Here is a 23,033-nt window from a genome sequence, read left to right on the forward strand (position 1 = left end):
TTTGTGTGCAAATAGAGCCTTGAATTCAAAGGCTGCATTTGTTATATTCATTATGTCTATTTGATAGTAGGGCCTTTTCTGCTGCGTTAATGAAATTCTCATGGCACTGTTCATAGCTTGAAAGGGAGTATTGCAAAAGCCCTGCCTCCTGTGATTTTGATAGTCTGTTCTTTTATTTTCATTTCTTTGACAAGAATTACATTTGAAATAAAAAATTACTCTTCTGCGTAAGTCGTATTGAGGGAATCAGAAAGGAAAACAAAGAACAGTCTGGAGCTTTGTGATCTACATCTGCCAATGATTCAGTTGTTCAGCCAGAAAATTAGCAATGTCAAAGGAAGGACAAGTGTGGTCAGGCTTCCTAATGTGAACTTCAGATTATGACCAAAGCTTTGTCTTTCTTCCCTCCTTCCTTTCCCATAAAGACCCTAACAGATCAGTGGTGTTTAAATGTCCCTGCGGATGTATATGTTCTCCCCTGCAGTCCATTCCTTCCTTCTTGGTTTCACTTTTTCAGTGTTGAATGTTCTGTTGTGAAGGGGACCTGTGAGAGGAGAAGGCAATCCTAAATCCACTGCGAAGCGCAGAATTAAAACAGGCTTACACACCTGAATGCTGAGCTTCTAAGACTATGAACTGCCTCATAAAAAAATGTGCTAAGGTGGGCACCAAAATTCCATGCACAACATTAGTGTATCATGGAACTGAAGTCGGAGGGTCCTTGTAAGTAACTGTACATGTAGTTGCAATATCCAACTTGGGTGTACTTCTCAGGCCTCTTCCTACATTTGGAAATGACCTAGTACGCTCTGGACGTTACTGGAAATAAAAAAAATAAAGACATTTCAATATTGTGCACACCATTGTGAGAACTGCACTCCCAGCTGGACAATGGGTATCTGTCTTAGGAATGTTAGTTTCTGAGCTAATCTCCTCACACAATTCTAGAACGAATTAGACACTGCCTACTATACACAAATTTCTTTACCTTTAATGGGAAACCTTTCTTTTCTCCATGTTTGTTTGCTTAGGGGGTAAGCATTAGGTTTGAACCATTCAGAGCCAGATCCTCAGCAGCTGTACAATCAGCATAGCTCTGTGGACCGCAATGGGACTACAAGCATGTACATCAGCGGAGGCTCTGGCCTGTGACAGCAGGATCAAATCTTGGCAAGGATGACTCTGTCCTTCTGCCTTCTGGGGCAGATAAACCATGTTGCATGCAGTGCGGGTCTCAGATTACACCTTATAAGCGAAACTAAGTTCCACTACAGCCAAACGGCAGAGATTCTTGGATTTGTGCTCCCTCTCTCTTCGTGACCAAACGTGAACTCCAGTCTCAACATCCTCAAACTTTGGTTTCATGTGGGCCCATCTTTTTTGAAAAGTCAAGCTTCTGCTTCTTTGCAGGAATATTAAAGACGTCTTTGCAATGATAGCCTGACTTCTGCCCCATTTTTGGCAGTGTGCTGTTCCCCAGCTGGCTGTTCCTCCAACCTAGAGCTGGCTGCATTTTAAATTGTTCTTTGATTTGCTTATGAGCCCAGAGACAATCGTGATGACTACGTTTAACACAATTTGAAAATAATTGTCAGTGATGATGCACGTATGAGATTCATCAAGCAGTTCAGAGTCCTTCAAGATGAATTACTATACAATTGTAGTAATAATTCAGTCCACCGGCCAATCTTGTATTTACGGCATATGTCCCTTTTATTGGAGTCATTCTTCATCTTCTATTGTCCTTAATGGAATTCTTTTATAAACTCTGCTAAAGTTGAGTGACAGTTGAGAGTTTATAATTTTGAGTTAGAGTGAAACACATTATAGGTATCTTGTAATTACTCCAAAACCAAGTAAAACTAATCCAGGAAATTAACAACTCCCTATTTAAGTTTTTTTGGTGTCTCAATTGTGCATTTTCCATACATAAACTCCATCTCATAGTGCCACCCTGCGGTAAGCAGTCCCAATTTAGATTAAACTGTTTTTTAAAGACATTGGATTTTTTTTCATATTCTTTACTTTTTGATTTCTTCTTCTTTTAGTTTATTTGTTCCTGTTATTTTCATAACTTGATGGTTAGCTGTCAGAAAAGTATGGTGACTAAAAGCTCCTCCGGAGATGGTCACAAAACTAACCCCTCTTTCAAAGTGGCTGCCATCTATTCTTCTGAATAGAACTGAGCAGACAGCCTGTTCCCAGATACATGCCCTCTTTCAAAATGACAGCTATCTCCCTCGCTGTTATAAATGGGACTGAAGCAATAAGATGTCCTTTCAAAATGGGCATCACCTCTAATTACTCCCAACGGGAGCAAAGCCAAGCTATTCTCAAGGAAGATGTCCTCCCACTGTGCTGTCAGCAGGTGGAGAGGAGAAAATGAAGAGTGGATGGGCATCTTTGGTAAGATCTAGATCCCCTTTCAAATGGCCACCTAATTGAGGGTAGTCTGTGGCCTCAGTACCATTGAGAATAGGAGATGGCAGCCATTTTGAAAATGAACAGTTCTTCATGAAATTATCTATTATTCTTCAGCTGCTACTGAAGAATCTTTCAGCTACAAGGAACAAAGGCAAAAATGACCATTAATCCTTCAAACATTTCTTCAAATGTAGCCCATGAATAAATTCTCAGTGAGTTTTAACTCTATGGGAATAACAATAGGTCTGTGTTCTTCTATTAAGATTGTTAGAGACAGATACACCCAGGGACAAAGGTCTGAGACCGGGTGCTAAATTTCTTAACTTGTGTGGTGGCAGGCATGGACCCCTATGTAAGGAAATTCCAATTTAAGGATCATACCATTCTGCCACCTTCTCAGGCCTCACTCTATATCTCTCTTGCATTTGGAGATTTAAAATGGAATCTAGCTCCTCTGGTGTCATTTACCTTCCATTCTTATTTGGTAGGCAGTTCAGCTGTTTGTTGTTGCAGGTGGCAATCCCTGCATACCTGAGAACGCTTAGCGGAACCCCAGGGGTGTTGTGTGTGTAACTCTCCGTGATTGCTGCCTGCTCCTACACCACTCTAGGGGGTTGCAGCTTAGATCTGCTGTTCTGCTGACTGTGGGTTCACATGGCAGGATGCAGAGACATGGCCTTAGCCCTGCCCAGTCCACCCCGTTTTGGGCACCATGCATAGCTAGGGGAATAGGGAGGGAGCACGGGGTCTGCAATTGTGCCTATCTCTTGTGGACCCTGTAAGCAGGGAAAGAGGCTGCTTCCCTCAGCCCATTGTGCAGCAGCATAACCTGCCTTTAGTATTAAAATAAATTCTATATCTTTTATTTGAAAATTGTTCATGATTGGATCACAGCAGAGGATCATATTCTCTGACTCCCATTTAACTAAGCCATGCGTCTGAGTATGGCCCTATTTATTATAACAATCAAGCAATCACCGCATTCCTGCACAGTATCTATCCCACATAGATACTAACTTTGTCACAGGGACCTTTGTCACAGTGTGTCTTCAAAGCCAAATTATTATTTATCCCAAACAGGCCATAAGGCAGAGCTTCTGCAAGTATGTGCTGAAAGGATGGACTTCTCACTGGCTCTTTTAGTGTGCAGAACATCCTGACAATAATAGGTTCTGATGCTGATGTTTAGGGGAACCTGCAAAGTTGACCTTAGTTTTAGAGGATTGTTATATCCAGCCTGATCATCACAACAAGCCTGTTGCTGGAACTTTTTTATCTCTGGATTTGTTTTCAAATGGGAAAGATTAAGATGCTGTGAATCAATTTCATAATCTGCAGTCTTCATTAGTAACTCCATAATGAAGGTTGCATTCAGTTTCAGATAAAGCAGAGTTAAATTAGTAATTGGAATATAAGAAAATGTGACCTTACTGAGACTCGGACTTAGCCAGGCGTATGTTTAAATTCTTGGTCTTGCTTGCATCCTTAACAAATTCACCACAAAACCAGACAAATGTACAAATACAGCCTCTCTTGTTTTTTATCTGATGTGATTTACCCTTACACTAGGTGAAGCTACCTAAGGGTGAATAATGGCCATTCTAGTCTCTTTAACAAGACCCTGTGGAGAGAGGTGAAATGTTGTTGTGATGAAGCAAAAATAGAAAGTTAACTCTTCACAGTACTTACAAACATCTATTCAGTGACCGGCACTTCTCTTTCAAGGGCATTAAGGCAGGAATACATGCCAGAAAGAGATCACTTGAAAGTGTCCCCCTCCCTCTCTGCCTGTAACCCCACCCGAACAAGCAAACATAAAATAGTTACAGTATTTCCAGTTATCCAAGAAAGCAAACATTGTCTCCCCCCCACACACACACCTCCCAACTAGACTTCTTGGCCTTTAGCTTACGGTGTAGGCAAGACTGAGTTATTAACCCTGATCAACATTTAATGCTCCTATTTCTTATGTCGTTTTGACATATCTTTAGAACTCCTCAGCTTGTGTCTTCTGTTGACGGCTGAACCCCCCCCACACACAAACACACACAAAACATGGATTCTTGCCTGTCAGTCATGTGCATACTATGTGGAAGTACAAATGGTGCAGAGATTCAGGTTATTCTCAGCAAGTGTGTGTTTGCATGTGCACGCACACACATATTTTCTCTCTCAACTCACATATGAGATGACTCAGGTGTTTGGTAATGTAATCTTGTGTCTGAAGTGCAGGACTGGGAATTGATTGATCAGAATTTTCCTGGCTTTGACATAAAAATCATGTCACTTTGGGCTATTCATTTTAATTCTCTGCCTTGGTTTCCTCAACTGCAAAACAGCAGTATTTCTTCCCTACATTACAGCTGTGTTGTGAGGATAAATCCATAAATATTTAGGGAAGACTCAGAGAATCAGTGAAGAGTGGCATAGAAATGCTTATAAATAAATAAAGTTACATCGTTTGTTGCAGTCTAGTTTAGGGCTTTCCTGTCCAATCACCACTACTGTTTGATACCTGCTAGGTGATGTTTGGGCAGCTTCTAGCAGACAAGTGGCTACCTTACAGAAATCACCATCACAGTTGGCAGTTTCAGCAGACTCACCCAGGACTGAACAGGTACACAGAGACTGAACTGCCATCTTTCCCCTAGAGCTGGCCGGTCCTGAGGCACGCTGTGTGTGGCACAGTTTACACTATTGCTGCCCCGATCTATTCTTGGTAAATAAGGGGTTTTAGGATCCACTGTTGTACCTCATCTCCCAAAATCCTCTTAAACATCCCTCCGCCACTCTCTTAGGAATCTGTATGAGTTCCCTATTGCCTATGAGTGGTATTACCTGGCAATAGCTTCTTGGTGCTACTAGCACCTGATAATGTGGTGGCAGTCACACTTCTCCAGCATCCTGTGCATTATCCTGAGCAAAGCCATTATTTCAGATTGTTTCCTAGTTTAGAATCAAAAGCCTCTTAAAAAGTAAAGGAGGCGGAATTTGCAAAAAGGCATTGTACAGTGCTCAGGTAGATTTCAGGGGGTACCAGAAAAAGCAGGTTTCACTACTCAAATGTGAGCCCTTTCCTTCCAATGCATTGCTTCAATGGCACTCTGGGAACAGCGGTGGGATGAAAAGGTTGCAGGTCTCACCTAAAACTGATCAAGACAGAACTCCCACTTTTCCCCATCGCTGCCAGATGGTACCCTCTGCTCAGACACACTGATCAAAGCCCTGGTATCACGACTGACTCCTCTGTCTTCTTTCCCCACCCATATCCACATTCTCCTGAAACCGTGAGGAAAGGGTTTCCCACAGTAGGGGATGAGGTCCCAGAACCCAGCCCTGTGTGTCTGCACAAACACCCACCATCCCTCCTACAAAGTCAGAATCCAGCCCTGGATCAAGCACCACGCTTAGTGGCACTAGAAAAGGTTCAGAAAAGGGCAACTAAAATTATTAAGGGTTTGGAATGGGTCCCATATGAGGAGAGATTAAAGAGGCTTGGAAAAGAGGAGACTAAGGGGGGATATGATAGAGGTATATAAAATCATGAGTAATATGGAGAAAGTTGATAAGGAAAAGTTATTTACTTATTCCCATAATACAAGAACTAGGGATCATCAAATTAAATTAATAGGCAGCAGGTTTAAAACAAATAAAAGGAAGTTCTTCTTCACGCAGCACACAGTCAACTTGTGGAACTCCTTACCTGAGGAGGTTGTGAAGGCTAGGACTATAACAGAGTTTTAAAAAGAACTGGATAAATTCATGGTGGTTAAGTCCATTAATGGTTATTAGCCTAGGATGGGTAAGGAATGGTGTCCCTAGCCTCTGTCTGTCAGAGGGTGGAGATGGATGGCAGGAGAGAGATCACTTGATCATTGCCTCTGGGGCACCTGGCGTTGGCCACTGTCGGTAGACAGGATACTGGGCTAGATGGACCTTTGGTCTGACCCGGTACGGCCTTTCTTATGTTCTTATGTTCAGATTCATGTGCCTCCTCCCTGGGTGCCCCAACCTCCTCACTAGGCATTTCCCCTGCCCCAGGGCCAGGACCAGGGTCAGGTGTTTCTGGTGGGGATCTCTCCAGTGGGAACCACCCCAATCATGGGAGCCCAGTGACTCCTTCTGGCCCTGCCTCCTGGTGACTAGGCCTAGGTGGAACTCCTCCTTGGGCTGAAAGGGGCAAGGCCTGAGCTTGTTTCAGTGGACTAAAGTCTCCAGCCTATCCACAGACGGTGCTCAGATCTTGTATACCCGCCATTTGGGGTACGGATCCCACAGACCATGTACGATGTCAGCTTATCCTTTACCACATCACTACAATCCATCCTTCACTTTCAGTTTCCACTGCAGAAGCCTTGTCTCATTTGAATGCTACAGCCTGCTCCTTTCTGGCCTCCACACAGCTTTCATGCACCTCATCAGATCTATAAATCTCTGCTAGAAAAGTAATCTTCTGGCACCCAACACAAGTCATTCTTTTCTGATCCCTCCTTTGGCTCTCTCTCTCCTTCTCTGTCAAGTTCAAGCCTCTTGTCCTCCTCTCTACAAGGTTCTGCACAATCTAACCCTGCCCATCTGTCTACTTTGATTTTCTCCTACTCCCTCTCTTTCTGTGGAAGCATCACCAATATTGCCCTTCTTAATGTCACATTTGCACCCTCCTCTCACTCTCGTCTTCATTCCTCCTTGCACACCGCCTATACACTTGGAGCTCTATCCCTCCTCTTGTGCACTGAACCTCCTCCTACTTCTCTTTCAAAGCTGGTCTGAAAACACATTCCTGCTGCAAAAGTCATAATCCAGCCCAATAGAAGTACATAGGGAAAAACCACCACTAGAAAGCTGAGGTTTTACATTTCTGAATTGTATCCATTGTCTAATTTAGAGTATAAAGTAAGCAGAGCAGAGACTAGGTCGGTTTTACGTTCTGTTTATTGATACTAGTAATAGAACGCAGTATTTCAGATTTTTAAAATCTCAATTATGCTGCCTCAAACAACCAAACCGGAACACCCCCACTCATTCAAACAACCAAACCTGGATACCCCTGCCCATTCTCTCTCTCTCTCTCTCTAGCTACTTTTTAAAAACTTAAGGTGAGAGAGGACAGATGAGATTTGAACCCAGGGTTCCAGGGTTCTTTAACAGTTTTTTGTAACTAACAAAGTATTATGCTAGTGTTAGTCATCAGTTTTCCTTTCAGAATATTAATGAATAGCAATGCCTTTCATTTACTGAAAACTAAAGTTATCTATTTGTTTTCCATGTCCCACTGAGTGGCATTAAATGCATGCTGCAGGTTGTCATGTTTTTGAATCATTTACTACAAACTTCATCAAGTCAATGAAATTCTGATATTTTGAATAATAGCATCAGTCCCTTATTTACATACAGCTTCACATGGATCCTCTAGCTTCACATCAGGTCTATTTCATCTAATTTTTAGCATTATTAATTATTGACTTCAAAGTTATGAAAAATATATTACGGTCGTAGCAGAAACAGAGACTGGATGGCTTTTGAGATCTGGTAACATTAATTGTGTTAGCAATGAGAGGGTATCTTCAAATGATCCCAAGTCGGTGGTACGGGGGCAGAGCATGTTATTTATTTGCTTGGAGTTGTAGGGCTAGATTCTGCTCACATTCACATCAGTGAAATTCCAGAGTAACTCTGCGGAATTACTCTGGAGTTTCACAGTTTTAACAGCGACTGGAATTCAGCCTGTAACATTTCCAGTGAATGGCAAATAGAAGGTGAGACTCAACCACCTGTTTGTTTCAGACCCACTGAAATCAATGGGACAGCTTGTGAATAAATTCGCTACTCAACCTGAGAGAGAGTGACAGTGCTGGGTCCATTCAATGATTCATTATCACACCTACACAGACCCAAAGCAAAAGTCTCACTCCCAGTTTATTGCTATCCAGCTTGCTAGCTACTGATCCAATTATCTATCATAGGGATGAGTGCAATATAAGAACCCAAATAGAATGGAATTAAGTGTTCACAATTTGATACCTGGAACAATCAGATTGTGACATAGCTGCTCTATGCGACCCTGCAAACTCATTTGTGTTACCCTCAGAACCATTTGTCTACAGTTCCGATCCTGCGTTTGATGGCATACCAGCTGCACCTGTGTGGAACCTCACTGAAGTGAATGGGGCTCCACACAGGCACATTGCTACAAAAAGGAACTGTCTGGCAGAGATTTGCCTCTTTCATTCTGTAGGTTTCCCAATAGCAGGGCAAGGCATTCTCTAGCTTGAATATTACCCACAATTTAGATCTATGGATGTGGAGGCCCAGTGTAAGGATTTTTCATTTGTATCTGGTATGTTTGAGAGAGGGAGAATTTAAAGAAGCTTATGAAATATTTATAAGCGCAAAGGCAAATCATATTTACAGTTTGGATGGAAGACTCAAAAGCTGGCATATGGGAACAAAGAAGCAAGGTTAGCTTTGAGACCAAGAGCCTTCTGTGAGACAATGAAATGCAACAAACGGATGGAAATGCAATTGTGAGCAATATGTAAACTATGCATGGACTGGAAAGCAAGTTCTGCTTCTTTTGCAGGTTTCAGTAAACACAAAAAGAGGTTGGAGGGAGGATCAAATTTTGGGTGTGAAGTGTTGTTCCTTTTCACAACATATAAAGTTGTAAAGGGTTTTTTCTGTGTCGCCTTATCTATAGTTATGGGTTACTTTAACCAATTACCCATCCCAAGGTGAGGGTTTACACCTACTTTAATCTATGAGAGTAGAGCACCCCCAAGATGGACTACAGTAGAGAGGTTATCAATAGAACGGGGACTCCATGATGCACAACAGAGACTAAATAGTGCTCTATCAATAATAATTACTTCTATTAGCCAACCAAACAATACACATACTGCAGTTTAGTAAAGGAGAGCGAGACCCCCATACAGAATGCATAGTATTTGCATGACTCACACCATCCCTCATGGAAAAATCCAAAGTGTTATTCCTCACCCTCATCCTTGCCATCATCATCACCCCCACCCTGGGTCATCATCCTGGTGTCTCCCTGACCCAGGCATGCAGGCTGGGATACAGCTTTTATAATGTGTTACCGTCACACCCACTGGAGTTAATGTTTTTATGAAGGCCTTTACCTCTCCTTTTCCTTATTTGAACTTCCACATCCCCCCTACTTTTGGGGTGCCCAATTTTTCATAGGCTAACTCATTAGCTCCCCTTATAGTCGTTAACATTTATGACATCTTATCAAAATAGTCACAGGCAGTTACCTTAAGGAAGTCTCTAACATTTCACCCCGACTACCAATGGTCATCTTGTAGTGTCTACTGACAGACATTATTATCCAAATGCAGCAGTTATTTTTGAACCATCAGCATATCACAAACATAGACACAAGCTCAGCAGATTTATTATTAACTTACTCATGCAAACTTATCTTTGTAATATAGCTAACTTCTCCTAAGACCCAAAGCCTAATTTGGCTCATCTAAATAGCCCTGAGACCTGTATGCCCTGTATTACAACATTAATTAATCCTTATATTTCACCTCTATACCCTAAATATACCTGATGCTTTTTATCCTTGGTTCCATGGATAATCTGTTTAGCATTGCCAAATGTGTGTGTGTGTCATGGTGGAGTTGTGGATTCAAATTCTCCAATCCTGAACTGCTAGGATTCCTCCTCTCCAATGGCACCCTCATTCTGAGAAAGGAACCCCGGTAGCAGCAAAGGGTCTGCAATCAGTTGTCTCTTCTCTGAGCTCTGAGGATCACCTCCAGTGAGGGCTATTCTTGACCAGCTGCTTTTGCCTGTAGATGTCCATCTGCAGCCACTTGCTCTCTAGGTCTGAGCTCCTGGATTGTGTGGTCCTTCAGGGTAGAGCGACAACACAGCACTGTTGCATGTCGAGTCAACACACAAGGTTTGGACTTAGGGCTAGATCATGCCATTGATTTCTTATCTGCATTAAAGCAAGTAGTGAGTTCTAGTTCAATAGCAATGGAATCCACATGGCTCATAGTTCACAAGGCCTTCTGCTAGCCTCTTGGCACAGCCCTGGCTCAGACTCCTACATGGGGGGGAAGGAACTAGCTCAGGGAGTTTAAGACAATAATCAGTTAAACGTTTGCTAAGCAACAAAAACTCTCATTTCCTGCTCTTAAAAAAAAAAAAAAAGGCAGCAGGTTGTTTTCCTTGTTTTGATTTTTTAAAGGAAGTCAATTCTCTCTATGGACTATTTTAAAAATCAAGGGGAAAGGAAGTGAGGGCAGGGGTGTAGGAGCAGCCATAGTAACTCATGAGCAGCATCTGCATCTGTATGCCTGTCATCTCAGGCAGTGTGTTAGTAACTGTACCAGACGATACAGAATTAATGTGTCTCTCCCCCCCTCCCTGATATCTTTAGTGAAGGAAGTTGTGCCTGAATAATACCAGAAGCAGCCACAGCTATGCATTCCAGGGCAGTTCATACCCAGAGGGTTGTTCCCCAGAACAGAGTGGTATTTCTACTAACATTGCAGATTTCTGTTTGTGAGCATCTGCCAAAGATGCAGTTCAGGGGACACAACTGAAATCATGGCCGCTGGCATTTCTATCTTGATGCCAATGGTGGCAGCGCAATTCACTGCCTATTTCTTACTATGCTCCCAACTTCCTACCAGTGGAGGTGGTACCATCATATGTGCAGAGAGAGGACAGGCAGCCACAGGTCACCTAACCTTGAAAGAAACAAGTTGCCTCGGGATCCGGCCTAGAGTGTGGATTGGGTATAGAATGCCCTCCTGAAACAGTCACAGTATGATGAAAGAAGGTCCTTCCAAACATCATGCTATGTGAATGGAGGCAAAACCCAGCAGCACTCTGCGCTTCACCCCTCCAATGCCCCAAATATCCAACAGGCAAAAATTAAGTTTGCCATCTAAATCTGTATGTAGGTACCTTCTTTAGTCAACCAAGAGTGACAATTCTGGCCTGAATGACAAGGGGCAGATGAGGCAGTTTTGTTTGTACTCCTATTATGTAAGTTTACATTACTATACCTTGGATGAAATTAATAAGTAAAAAAAAAAAAAAAGTTTACAAGTGTCAGTGATTTTAGCATCCTGACATTTTCCGGGAGGACCTTTGCTTGCCCTGAGCCTGCAATGAAGGTTCCAGATACCCGCTTTGCTTTATAGGAATAGGTGGATGTTTTGCCAGAACTCTAGTTGGCTGTTCCAGTTTTAGACCCTGAAAATAACAAAGGTCTGGAACTGTGTGATGGAATGGTAACAACCCCCCCAGCAAAAACACTGCAAACCAGTTGCTAGAGCCATGACAATAAGGGCCTGGTCTCTCACCCTTTGAAACCAATAGTAAAACACCAATTGTCTTCAAAGGAGCAGGATCTCATCCTCTGACAGGGAGTGGGCTGTAAGGATCCCAATCACCCTGTTCCTGCAATTTCTGTGATGATTGAACTTTTCCCACAGTCGGAGGAGAGCATATTAACCCCATCAGTGTCCTCGGATCAGATCAATATTAATTTAATTCTGTAACTGCTGCCACTATATTTACATGTACTCAACTGTAATTAACTGCCGCACTGCGGCCAAACCTACTGGCTATGTTCAACAAATGAGCATCTACTGTGCTGTGAAATGTAGTTTCCTTGTGGTAGCACAGAAGTAGGCAGCCATGTTAAATGCAGCAAAGGGGTTAATATAATGAATACTGTTTCATAGTGTGTAAGAATAATATTGTTGGTGCTATATTAGCTGGTAGGATAGTCATACAACTGGTCAGTACCGACCACTGAAGAAACCAGCAATAGTTACTGAGGCCTGGAACAATGCTAGCCAATTAGATCACAGTATGCAAATAAGAGTTTCCCAATTGGCTGCAGCCAGGATCAGCAAGGTATTTTTCTGAACCTCTCACTGCATCTGCCATATAGGGTGTTAACTAAAAAGCCAGTACTGCTATACTTCTCAAGTGCAGTGCCATGTCAGAGATTTTCACTTATCTTTGTTGGAAATGTTCTGAACACATGCAGCAATACATATGTAGACTGGTGAGGTGAACATCAGCATTTATCAAATTGCAAACAAATATTTACCTCTTGAGTCCGTAAATCTCCAAACTCATCTTGGTAGAAATAAATGTTCTGCCTATTACGTCTGTATGCATACATAAAAATTCATTAGAGTTTGGCGTGTCCTTGTACTTCGAGGTCCTGCTTTTACGAGACTTATGCTGTGGGTTCATGTGTGTCAGAGGGTTCTTCTGACATAATGATCTGGGAACCTGTTCTAATAGCCTGCCACTCTTATACATTGCACATGACACGATCAAAGGCTGCAATTATCAGTTATATACAGAATCTGGTTTCCTCATTTCAATGGAATGGCTTTATTTCACTAAAAGCTGTCAGTGTCGATTTCTTAGCCAAGAGAAAAACCTAGTCTCAAAGAATAACGAATATGGGGAGTATAGGAAACACTGTCTCCCCCATTCTGCCTAGCACCCAATTGCTATTTCCCACCAGCGTACAGCAACAGGAGCTGGTCTCCTATCACCAAACATCCCCTTCTCCCACACATTTTCTCCACATGGGCAGGCTGATGTGTTATGCTTTCCTCCTGGACAGCGTCCAATATGTGTCAGGAGGAATTCTGAAGTGAGTTAATTTCCATCTGGCTTTCCTTGTGGCATCTCTTTATAATTAGTTTAGCTCTTTGTGAAGATTCACTTTAGAGCACTTACATTTGTAATGTTGTTTTTCATAACGGGTGACTCACTGTGTAGACTCGTGTGTGGTTTCGTGTTTGAACGATGTGACAGGAGCAATTGCTCATTGATTTTTAGAAAGCAACAACTTTATCTAGATCAAGAATTCAACTAGTTTTTTCATTGTATAAACCACACCTTGAAGAGCTTGTTTCCTCCTACCCCGTCACAGAGCATCCCTGTGGAAACACCAGAAGCTGCTTTTGAGGGGACCTAATATTAGTAAATTATTGGTTTATTTATAACTGTCTTGAATGTTGTAGTTTCACCTCTCCAGAGAATGTGATCTCTTAATCTTTTAATCTCACTCATTTTGCTCTTCATTTCTTCTCCCACTCCAATCTGTTCACTTCCTCTCTCGTGCTGCCCATGCTTCTCTTGCTGCTTGGTCTCCTTCTTGTCTGAATCTGTTCCTCAGCCTGGTTGTCATCTCTCCCTATTCCTCTGAACACTCTGTGGTTTTATTTTGTGGTTTTTGGCTGGCAGCTCCAGTCCATGCTAACAGCTCTTGTTTCCTTCTCTGGTGTAGGATTAGCTCCCAGTAAAGGCAGCTAGTTTGGCTCCTCCTTGTTTCCATTGAAGAGCCTAGAAGCTTGTAGAAGAAGCTGGAAATAAGGTGGAGAACCAGCACCACATGAGCCACTAGCTCTTCATAGGTAGCAGCACCAGGTTCTTGGCACCAGTTACTCATGACTACAGTAACTGCCCTGTAATTATTGGTGTGTATGTTACTCCTTCCCTGGTGAATGTGGGAGCACGTTTCTGATCAGGGATGCCTGATGATGTTTGCATAGAGCAGTGCATCTCCTATGCAAGAAAAGCTGATGCAAATACATCGACCTCTGCCAGAATTAAAAATCCCGGTGTACGTAAAGCTCTGAATACACTGAGATCTTGTTACCTCAGAGACACCTGTGTGAAGCAGTTGTTGTTCTGCAAAGAGATGGCTACGGAGACCTACCATCATCCTCCCTGCCCTGCCCTGCCCTGCTGGGAGATGCAGTGAACACCAGGTTTCCTTTGCTGTTGTTAGAATTAGGTAATATTTAAATAAAAATGGTGTAAATGTTTAATACAAATTCTGTATACCTTAAGGAGAACTGTACAGCTCCCATGCTCTCCCTGGCCTTCTGAGACAGGTACGGTCCTCCAGGACAATGCAGCTTGGAGAAACCCAGAGTTAGACTATCAGATGGTAGGATCTATCAGTGCCAGGATCTCAGCTATGGGACAACGTCCCAGAAGAGCTCAAGTGTGAATGACAATAGGTGCAAATAAAAAACACCTTTGTGAACTCACAAACATACTACATATCCCAGCCACTTGACACACCCTTACGGAAGGGGAAACAGTGCAGTAACCCAATTTCTGTTGTCAATTCTGATGTGCCTTCAGTTAGGGTTGCGCTTAGATACCAAGGTCCTATTTCTAAAAAAGATGCTCCACTAAAATGCACAAGTGTTCCTATTTTAAGTTGTCAAACAAACAAACAAAATTCTCTATTTTCCATGAATGTATTGTGATCAAGCACTAAATGAGAGCTGTTTACTGATGCACACAAGGGACGTACATATATATGTGCATGCAAGAAATGCAGGGTTGCAAGCATTTGAATATTAACTCTCCAAATGCTTTATCCCCAGTAAAAATGGCTTTTTAGGACTTCTAATTTTCAGATGCATTGAGGTTTGAATTTGATAAAATCTTCATTAGGAAGTTACAGGAAAGCAAAGAAAACCTCTTGGGACAATATACTTTAGTCTGCAATGTAAGAATGAATTTCTTCAAACAAATGCAATATTTGCACAGATGCTGCCTTACTCTAAGACACCATCTGTGAATACCAAATGAATTCTTCTTCTGACAGATACCTGATGAGGCATTAACTCTTTCTCTACCTCCCTTTCCCTATGTTCAACGCAAACCTAGCAATATATGTAACTTAATATTTGCTACATTATGTCCTGGATCAAATTTTTGGAAAAAAAAATCCCACCAAGAAAAATCTGACACTCATAGGCGTTTGCTTCAATAATATGCTGTTTTTAATATCCTAAGAGTATGTCTCTCTTTCACACACATATGCACGCTTTATGAGTTGCACAGAATTAGGTTATCAGCCACTGCATTTCCCATGCATCTGACATGTCAAAAGGTGTACGGAGAGTGGCCGTGTTGAAATTTACTATCTGCTCCCCCCACCCCTACCCCCACTCTTGTTGCACACTTGTTTCCTTTCCCTGGATCCTGTGCCTCAGAAGAGTTTAAGAGAATGTTATTTTCTACCTTTTTATGTGACAATATTAATCAGCAGGAGTGTGCATTCCATACAGCTGCGACTTTGACAGCTAGTTCACTACCATTTTCCACTGAGTAGATTTTCATTCATTCATGATTGGTACAGAGCCCAGGTCCCTAGCATCCTCCCGAGACCCTTACTATGCCTACAGAACTGTAGTTTAGTATGCACTGGAAGAGATGCATTGATGCTTTCTCTGTAGACCTACAGGCTGCTGGTTGGAGCCATAAGGGAAAGAGAGGAAGAATTAGCCTGTGTGTTTATGTGGCTGTGCTCCAGTAAATATTTTGATGCATCTGCTGCCAGCTCTGGTCTGAGGGAATCTATCTAGCATTTAAATTTTGATGGGGAGCTGTTTTGAATAATAACAGTGCAGCCGGCTGTGAGTCAGTGCATGTGTGTTGACTGAAAAAAAAAAAAAAATCTCAAAGCTTAACGCTTGCTGAACGCTGAGCTGCAGTGCTTTGCTTTTACCCTCCTCCTTTCTTTTTTCCCTTTTTTCCCAAATAGAGTGTGGTTCATTGGGGGGTGGGGGGAGCAACAACAAAAAATAAAAACCACACTCACAAGTAGCTATTGCAATGGGTGCAGTAATGGGTACATTCTCTTCTCTACAAACCAGACAAAGAAGACCCTCAAAAGGTAAGAATTTCCTCTTTGCTTTTTCTGCCTCTTTTGTGTATTTGCTAGCATCGGGTTTGACAGCAGAGGGGGAAAAACACGAACATGTGCCACTTGAAACTAGCCCATCACTATTTATGTGAGGTGTAATTTACAGAGGAGGAGGGGAGTGGGCTGTTAAGGGGCTTGGGGAGTTACATGGGAAGATAGTATTTGCTCTAGGTATTTTGGGGGGTAAGGGGGTGCCTGATACACCTTCTGAAATGATGTAATCCTTCACACATATGTGTTTAAGGAGGAGAACTCAGCGGTTTCACATGCAGAGAACTTGCAGAAGAGACCTGTTTACTCCCAAATCCCATGCTTTGTAAATTCACTAGGCAGGGAATCAATTATATACATATGGCAAATTCTTCCAGCTTCCTTGTACTTTCTAAAAAAGTATCATCAGAAGGACTGTTGTATTTTTAATAATCCGACTATGAAACATTGCCACAGCATGTTTTATGTTAATTATCTAGAGAAAAAAATAGAGGATTTCTTCACAAGAAGGAGAAGGAGAAGAGGCTCAGAGCAGAGAAGAAAGCAAGCAGCAATCCAGGGATTTTTAATCCTTAAATCCACATGTCAGAAATCGAATGTGCTGATTTTTCAGGACATCAGTAATGTTGAGAGGGTTCTCATTTGCTCAGTCCGTGCTCCATTCCCTTCATGGGGTTATTTAAAAAATTCCAGGGTTCTGCTAAACAGAAAGTTGAAAGCACTGTAGGGGGCGGGACTGAAAAATATACAATGTGTATTGTAAAAAGTCCAAAACTTTAGGGAGTCTTTTTGCTATTGGAAAATAGTTCCGAGGAGAAGCACTGCAATTAACAGTCCATCAGCATTTCTAGGGTAAATTTTTACTTCCACTGGATTTGTAGCTCAGCCCTGATGTATGGTTGGAGTGGAAGTTGGCATAGAATTTCCTAGCTTTGATCATGAGGCAAAATAAAAAAATACTTACATCAGAACAAATCAAAAATGGGTTTTCTCGAGCTATCACTGTAAAGAGGAGAGGTAGGGTGCGGAGGGAGTGGATTGGAGTTGGAGGTGATCATTTTAAGTTTGCAAACAAATGTAAAATTATAGAACCGTTTCTTATACGAGACAGCCAAATGGACTTTGGTGCTATTGACTAGACTGGGTCAATCATCACTTTTACAAAGCACCTAGCGATGGATTGCATCTCCTTTGTCTTTGCTATTTATAATGAGGCCATAATTGCATAGTATCTAGGTGTTTTAGTGACACACCTAAACCTTCGGAGTCAATATATTTTAGGTGCAACAAGATACAGATGTACTGAACGTGCTGTGTTGAGTATACCAACTTCTATGACAAGATGGCCTTCTTAGCCATTTTCCAGGTATCTGAAAGCTGCACCTATTTGCGTCTGAATCTGAATCTTTCCTGCAGCATCAGATATTGCTTAGGGCACGAACAAAGCTCCACCACCCCTGTGTTTGATGGAATGGTTACCTTGTTGTGGTTCTATAACTTAAATTTATCCCAAGGAAAGGTGCTTGGTGTATTGCTCAACCCCTAACCAGTGTGCTGCTTTCATCTGGTCCGTGCCTTTTGACCTGTCCAGCTTGGGTAGCCCTACCAGGAGTTAAAACTCCTGCTTGCAGAGTGACCCTCTCTGGTCATTAGGACAAAAAAGCCTTCCCGCCACATCAAGGTGCAGTCGCCAGGGAAGGAATTTTCATCTAAATATAGGTAATTTGCTGCTGAATCTATTTGACTGCTTGTGGTTGGCTTTTCTCTAGTGGGTGGCTAGAAATTGCTTGTTGTTTGAGTTCATCAGCAATAAAAATCCAGCATCTGGTCACATACAGTAACATTTACAGTGGAACTCAGTCTTACTGATATCTGCTGGAAGTGATCCTTCAGCGATATGTACCAAACCCTGTTTTCGCAGAGCCATTTCTGATTGGTGCCAATGTGTTCTCCTCTTGCTTTCACTGGTTAGCGTGGCACCCAGTTGTAAGGAGCAACTCAGAAGTAATTCCTTATAATTTTCTTTGCTAGTTTCAAAGTCAGCATAGAATTTCACACCTTTAAGTTTCTGGGTACCACTCAGCTGAAGGTAGAGAACACTGCAGCCTGTGGGAATGCTAATTGCAGCTGATTATAATAACCTGATGGACAGAGCCAGTTTAGACAGTCCTGCCAAACCTGCAGCTGCAGGATCCCCCAGCTCATTGAGGACTATGTTAGGGACAAGTAGAACTGACAGTGCAATGTTTACAACTCCCATATCTGTTCTAGTTGGTGGAGTAGGCTGACTGAGAACTCTGCTGAACACTTTGAGCTCCTCATGGTGAAAAGATACATATGTAAGATTTGGATATGTTTCCGACTCTCTCCCTGTCTGCCAGATTTTTAGCTGGTGTCGATCCCCATTGCTCCATTAGCATCAATGAAGCTATACTGATGTAGAGGACCTGACCCAGTGAATGTAAAATCTTCCCTAATCTGGCATGGAAGAGCTGTTTTAAACATTGATCAGGGAGAAGGGCATACATTGAATCTTGGGCTTTACTGAAAATAGCCCGATTTTATAGCTTTTCAGGGAACCACAGATTTATTAGAACCAACCACAATGGTGGACCAACCTTGGCATTAAAATGCACAAGAGTACTCTCTTTGCCATCACTTTTGTGCATAAGTCTGGTCAGGGATGCTCTTGTAAAAAAAAATGGATCTGGAAGCAGGGAGAAGTCAGATATATCAAAAACGGGGGGCTGTCCAAATAGATCAGTGTAGCAGGACGGCCTCGCTCCTACTGATTAGTATGTATTGATCCTGGTACATGTATGCTTTTTAAAATGAAGAGTCTGAAGACCAATTCAATTATCTTTCTGTCTAAAACTAGCACATGTGTTTTAGCTAAATGAATCCTGTGTTGTTATAATCTGCAGGAATTTTATTTTTTAAATCCCAGTAAAACAAAAATACATTTAATGTTAAACGTCTTATTTAAAATTATCAATATCAGAAAATGTGTAGATAATGCTGGTACTCTGGGCTAAATTGAGCTCTGGTGTAACTCCACTAACTGCACAGCAGGGATGAATTTTCACCATGTGTTCCTAACTCCCCCTATTGTGACTCCTCTGCCACACATACATTGGCATATTTCACAGATTAGAGAGCCCATGTGATCTGTGAATTAGCTGGGGTTTTCCTGTAAATTCACAATAGTGTTTACAAATAACAGATTTAATTCCTTTCTTTAATGAAAATGTAGAGCCTGAATTTATTTAAAAATATGTAGTGGCATAAGAATTGAATTAAAGAAGATATCAGCGGCAAATTGTGTGTGTTACTTAGTCTCTGAGAGTGGCCAGTATTGCTTTTTTAAGAGGAAGGCATAATTCTTGTTACTTTCATTCCCCTATCTCAAACACACACACCCTTAATGCACCATCCTCAGACATTTCTTCCTGACCCCAGCAGGTGATCAGCCATTGCCATGAAGCATAAGATTGATAATTCTTAGGCATGGTCTACACTTAAAAGTTAAATCAACATAGCTATGTTGGTCGGGGAGTGGGGGGGAGTTAAAAAACACACCCCTGAGCACCTAGCTGTGTTGACCTAATGCCCAGTGTACATGCAGCTATGTCAATGGAAGAATGCTTTGGTCAGCGTAGATACTGCTACTTGGGGAGGTGGTGTTCCACTTCTATCAGTGTAGTCCCCACTTCTATCAGTGTAGGCAGGGGCGGCTCTATGGTTTTTGCCGCCCCAAGCACAGCAGTCAGGTGGCTTTCGGTGGCACGCCTGCAGGCTGTCCGCTGGGCACACAGATTCGGCGGCATGCCTGCAGGATGTCTGCCAGTGCCACGTCTTCAGCATCGCCGCCACCGAATTACTGCCAAAGCAGCAGGACTGGAGGACCTCCCGCAAGCATGCCACCGAAGGCAGCCTGACGGCCGCCCTCACAACAACTGGCAGGACACACCCTGCAGCTTGCCACCCCAGGCTCACGCTTGCTGCACTGGTGCCTGGAGCCGCCCCTGAGTGTAGGTTGTGTTTACACTATCTGGTTATGTTACACAGAGATAGCTATAATAGTAGAGTCTCCATGGACATACCCTTAGATTTCTGTCCATATTAGTATAGCGGCAGAAGTTTTTTTCTATTCACATAAGCAGTGAAACTTATGGCTATTGCCTCAATAACATCGTGTGGTAGTGTGTTTGTACATTTCATTAGAAATTGTTTCCTTGGATCACCTCAATTTTCTGCCTTTTAATTTATTGACCTGTCAGGATTCTGCATCATGAATGTATGCATAAAGCTTTGGAAACTGAAGTGATTTTTATGGGCCTTCCTATCAGGTTGCACAGGTTCTGTTGCATAGAAGTAAGCAGAAAATACTAGAGGGACAATTTCAGATTGATTTTTGGTTATGTGATTGTTGTTGTTGTTTTATTTTAAAATAATTGATTTAAAAAATGGAGCAGTTGACAACGTAGTTAAAAAATCTTTAAAACCCCTAAAGGTGTAAGGGTTTTTCTGCTGTGTGATACTTAGGATCTTTTGGGTGAGTCTGCGAGCAGTATTACACTTCTTTCTCCCCCATTCCTCACTTCTGTACATATGCCTGCCTGCCTGCCTGCTGCCTCTTCGGTTTCAGCTGAGATGCTGCAGCCATTACTGGTAAAATCTCTTGGAAAATCTCGAGGAAGTGTACAGGTGAACTGACCCCAAATTAGCGAGAGGATGTCGTAGTATGCTAGTGAATGAGACAGGAAGTGCAACTGTTGACCAACTCATTATACACAAAGGGGCTGAGTTTGCTGAGAGCTAGACATGTTGCATGTTGTGCTCTTTTGAAATTCTTGCTTTGAGTGACACAGTGGGAGCTAGTGTGGGAATGCTGAACTGTTCTGATACTAGAATGTCAAGAGTAAAGAGTCTAAAAGAAGAGAGAAATATGTGTAATCTTCCAGTTAATTACCTGAAGTGTTACTTGAAATAATAGTATGTACATTATGAGATGTACATATGACTGTCAAATTGATGGTGTGCCTTTATATCAATTTGGGATGGTTGTATTTCTTGGTATGTCTACATTACACTCAAACAGTAGATCATGTGCTAAACAAGCAGTCAAGTTTTTTCCCCACTATAAGTAGGGCTGGTAGAAATATCCCTCTGCTCAAAAACTAAATAAATAATTGATTTAGATATGTCACCATGATGCTATATGGGAGCTGTAATTCAAGTTCCTTATGAACCCATTTCTTTCTATGAGCAGGGTTTCTCAACCAGACTACATGTCCCCATGTGCACTGAGGCCATGGGATCCCTATGATGCACTGCCTCCCAACCCGAAGAGACAAGACCAAGGTCATTGTAGAAGAGGCAATCCAACCAGAAAGGCCAACCAATAGAAGAGAATGAGAACATGAGGCTGTTGAACTGCAATTTTCATAAGACACTCCAGTGGCATTTCTGAATTGAAATCTTGTGGGTGTTTTACCAAATTATTTCAATTCTTGATTTTTTTGGCTGAGGAGTCAAACATTTTCCTGGAGGTGGGGTGGGTGGAACATTTTCCAACCAACTCTAATTATAAGCCTGATTTTAAAATAGCTGCCCAACTGCTTCAAAACCTAAACTATGCCAAGTTTTCAGAATAGAGAGATGAGCCAAAAATCCAGGTAGGTTGATCCAGGAATTCCAAATTCATGGTGTTCTGTTGGCACTGATGAGGAGTTGTGTATTTTGGGTTGTGCTAGCGGGTGTATTGAAAAGGTCTCCATGTATTTATATCAATAAAATAATCAATTAAACTGTTACACAAGACGTGGTGGCATGATCATTCATAATATAAATCAGGGGTCGGCAACCTACAGCACACGAGCCAATTTTGAGTGGCACGCTGCCTGCCCGGTGAGAGGAGGAGGAGCGGAGGGGTCGGAAAGCGCCACGCTGGGGGAAGAAGCGGGAGGAGGGAAGCTTGGCTGCTGCAGGACCAAGTTTCTGCCTCCTGACCCTGCAGGGGAGAGCGGGGGGGGCGGGGTTCAGCCCCCCTCCCCCTCCGCCCACCGCTGTCCCCTGCGGGGGCAGGAGGTAAAAGCTTGGTCCTGTGGCAGCCACGCTCCCCCCTCCCCCGCTTCTTCACACAATGTGGTGCATTCCGGCCCCTCCTCCTCCCCCTTCTCCCTGCCGGCGACGGCCCTTGCGAAGGGGAGCCAAGCCGAGCGGCAGCATGCTCACTGCTCCGTAGAGCAGGCAGAGAGAGGTAGGGACGGGCCTGGGGGAAGGGGGTGGAACAGGTCATATCCCTCCCAGCCCCCTGCCATGAGCACCCCAGCCTTCCGCCCTGCACCCCACACACACCCACTAGGGTTAGCATACGTCCGGATTTTCCCGGAAATGTCCAGCTTTTTGGGCTCCAAATCCCTGTCCGGGGGGAAATCCCCAAAAGCCGGACATGTCCGGGAAAATCGGGACATGCAGGGCCAGCGGTGCGGGTGCTCGGGGGCGGCCCGTGGATTGTCCTCCTTTTGGAGGCACAAAATATGGTAACCCTACACACCCCGGCCCTCTGCCCTGCACCCTCCCACCCCAACACACACCCAGCCTTCTGCCCTGCACCCTCACAACCCCAAGCCCTCTGCCCTGAATCCCACCCCCCACACAGCCTTCTGCCTGCACCCCCCAAGCCCTCTGCCCTGAACCCCCCCACACGCCCCAAGCCCTCTGCCCTGAACCCCCCCACACCCAGCCTTGTGCCCTGCACCCCCCCACACCCCAGCCCTCTGCCCTGAACCCCACCCGACACCCAGCCTTCTGCCCTTCACCTCCACACCCCCCAGCCTTCTGCCCTGCACCTCCACACACAACCCAA

General features: G+C 43.1%; 1 protein-coding gene across 3 annotated transcripts in view; it reads left to right on the plus strand.

Moving 5' to 3' along the window:
- Positions 1-23,033, plus strand: part of KCNIP1 (potassium voltage-gated channel interacting protein 1) — an 853,580-nt gene that overhangs the window by 259,827 nt on the left and 570,720 nt on the right. For 2 of the 3 annotated variants that reach the window (XM_034778376.1, XM_034778378.1), the window contains exon 1: positions 15,672-16,141. The exons of the other annotated variant lie outside the window; for it this stretch is intronic. In XM_034778376.1, the coding sequence (XP_034634267.1) occupies positions 16,081-16,141 (61 nt within the window). In that variant the 5' untranslated portion in view covers positions 15,672-16,080. Of the gene's footprint in view, positions 1-15,671; positions 16,142-23,033 lie in introns of those variants that run through there. 3 annotated transcript variants of the gene reach the window in all.

This window comes from Trachemys scripta, chromosome 8 (assembly GCF_013100865.1).
Source record: "Trachemys scripta elegans isolate TJP31775 chromosome 8, CAS_Tse_1.0, whole genome shotgun sequence".
Classification (NCBI taxonomy): Eukaryota; Metazoa; Chordata; order Testudines; family Emydidae; genus Trachemys; species Trachemys scripta.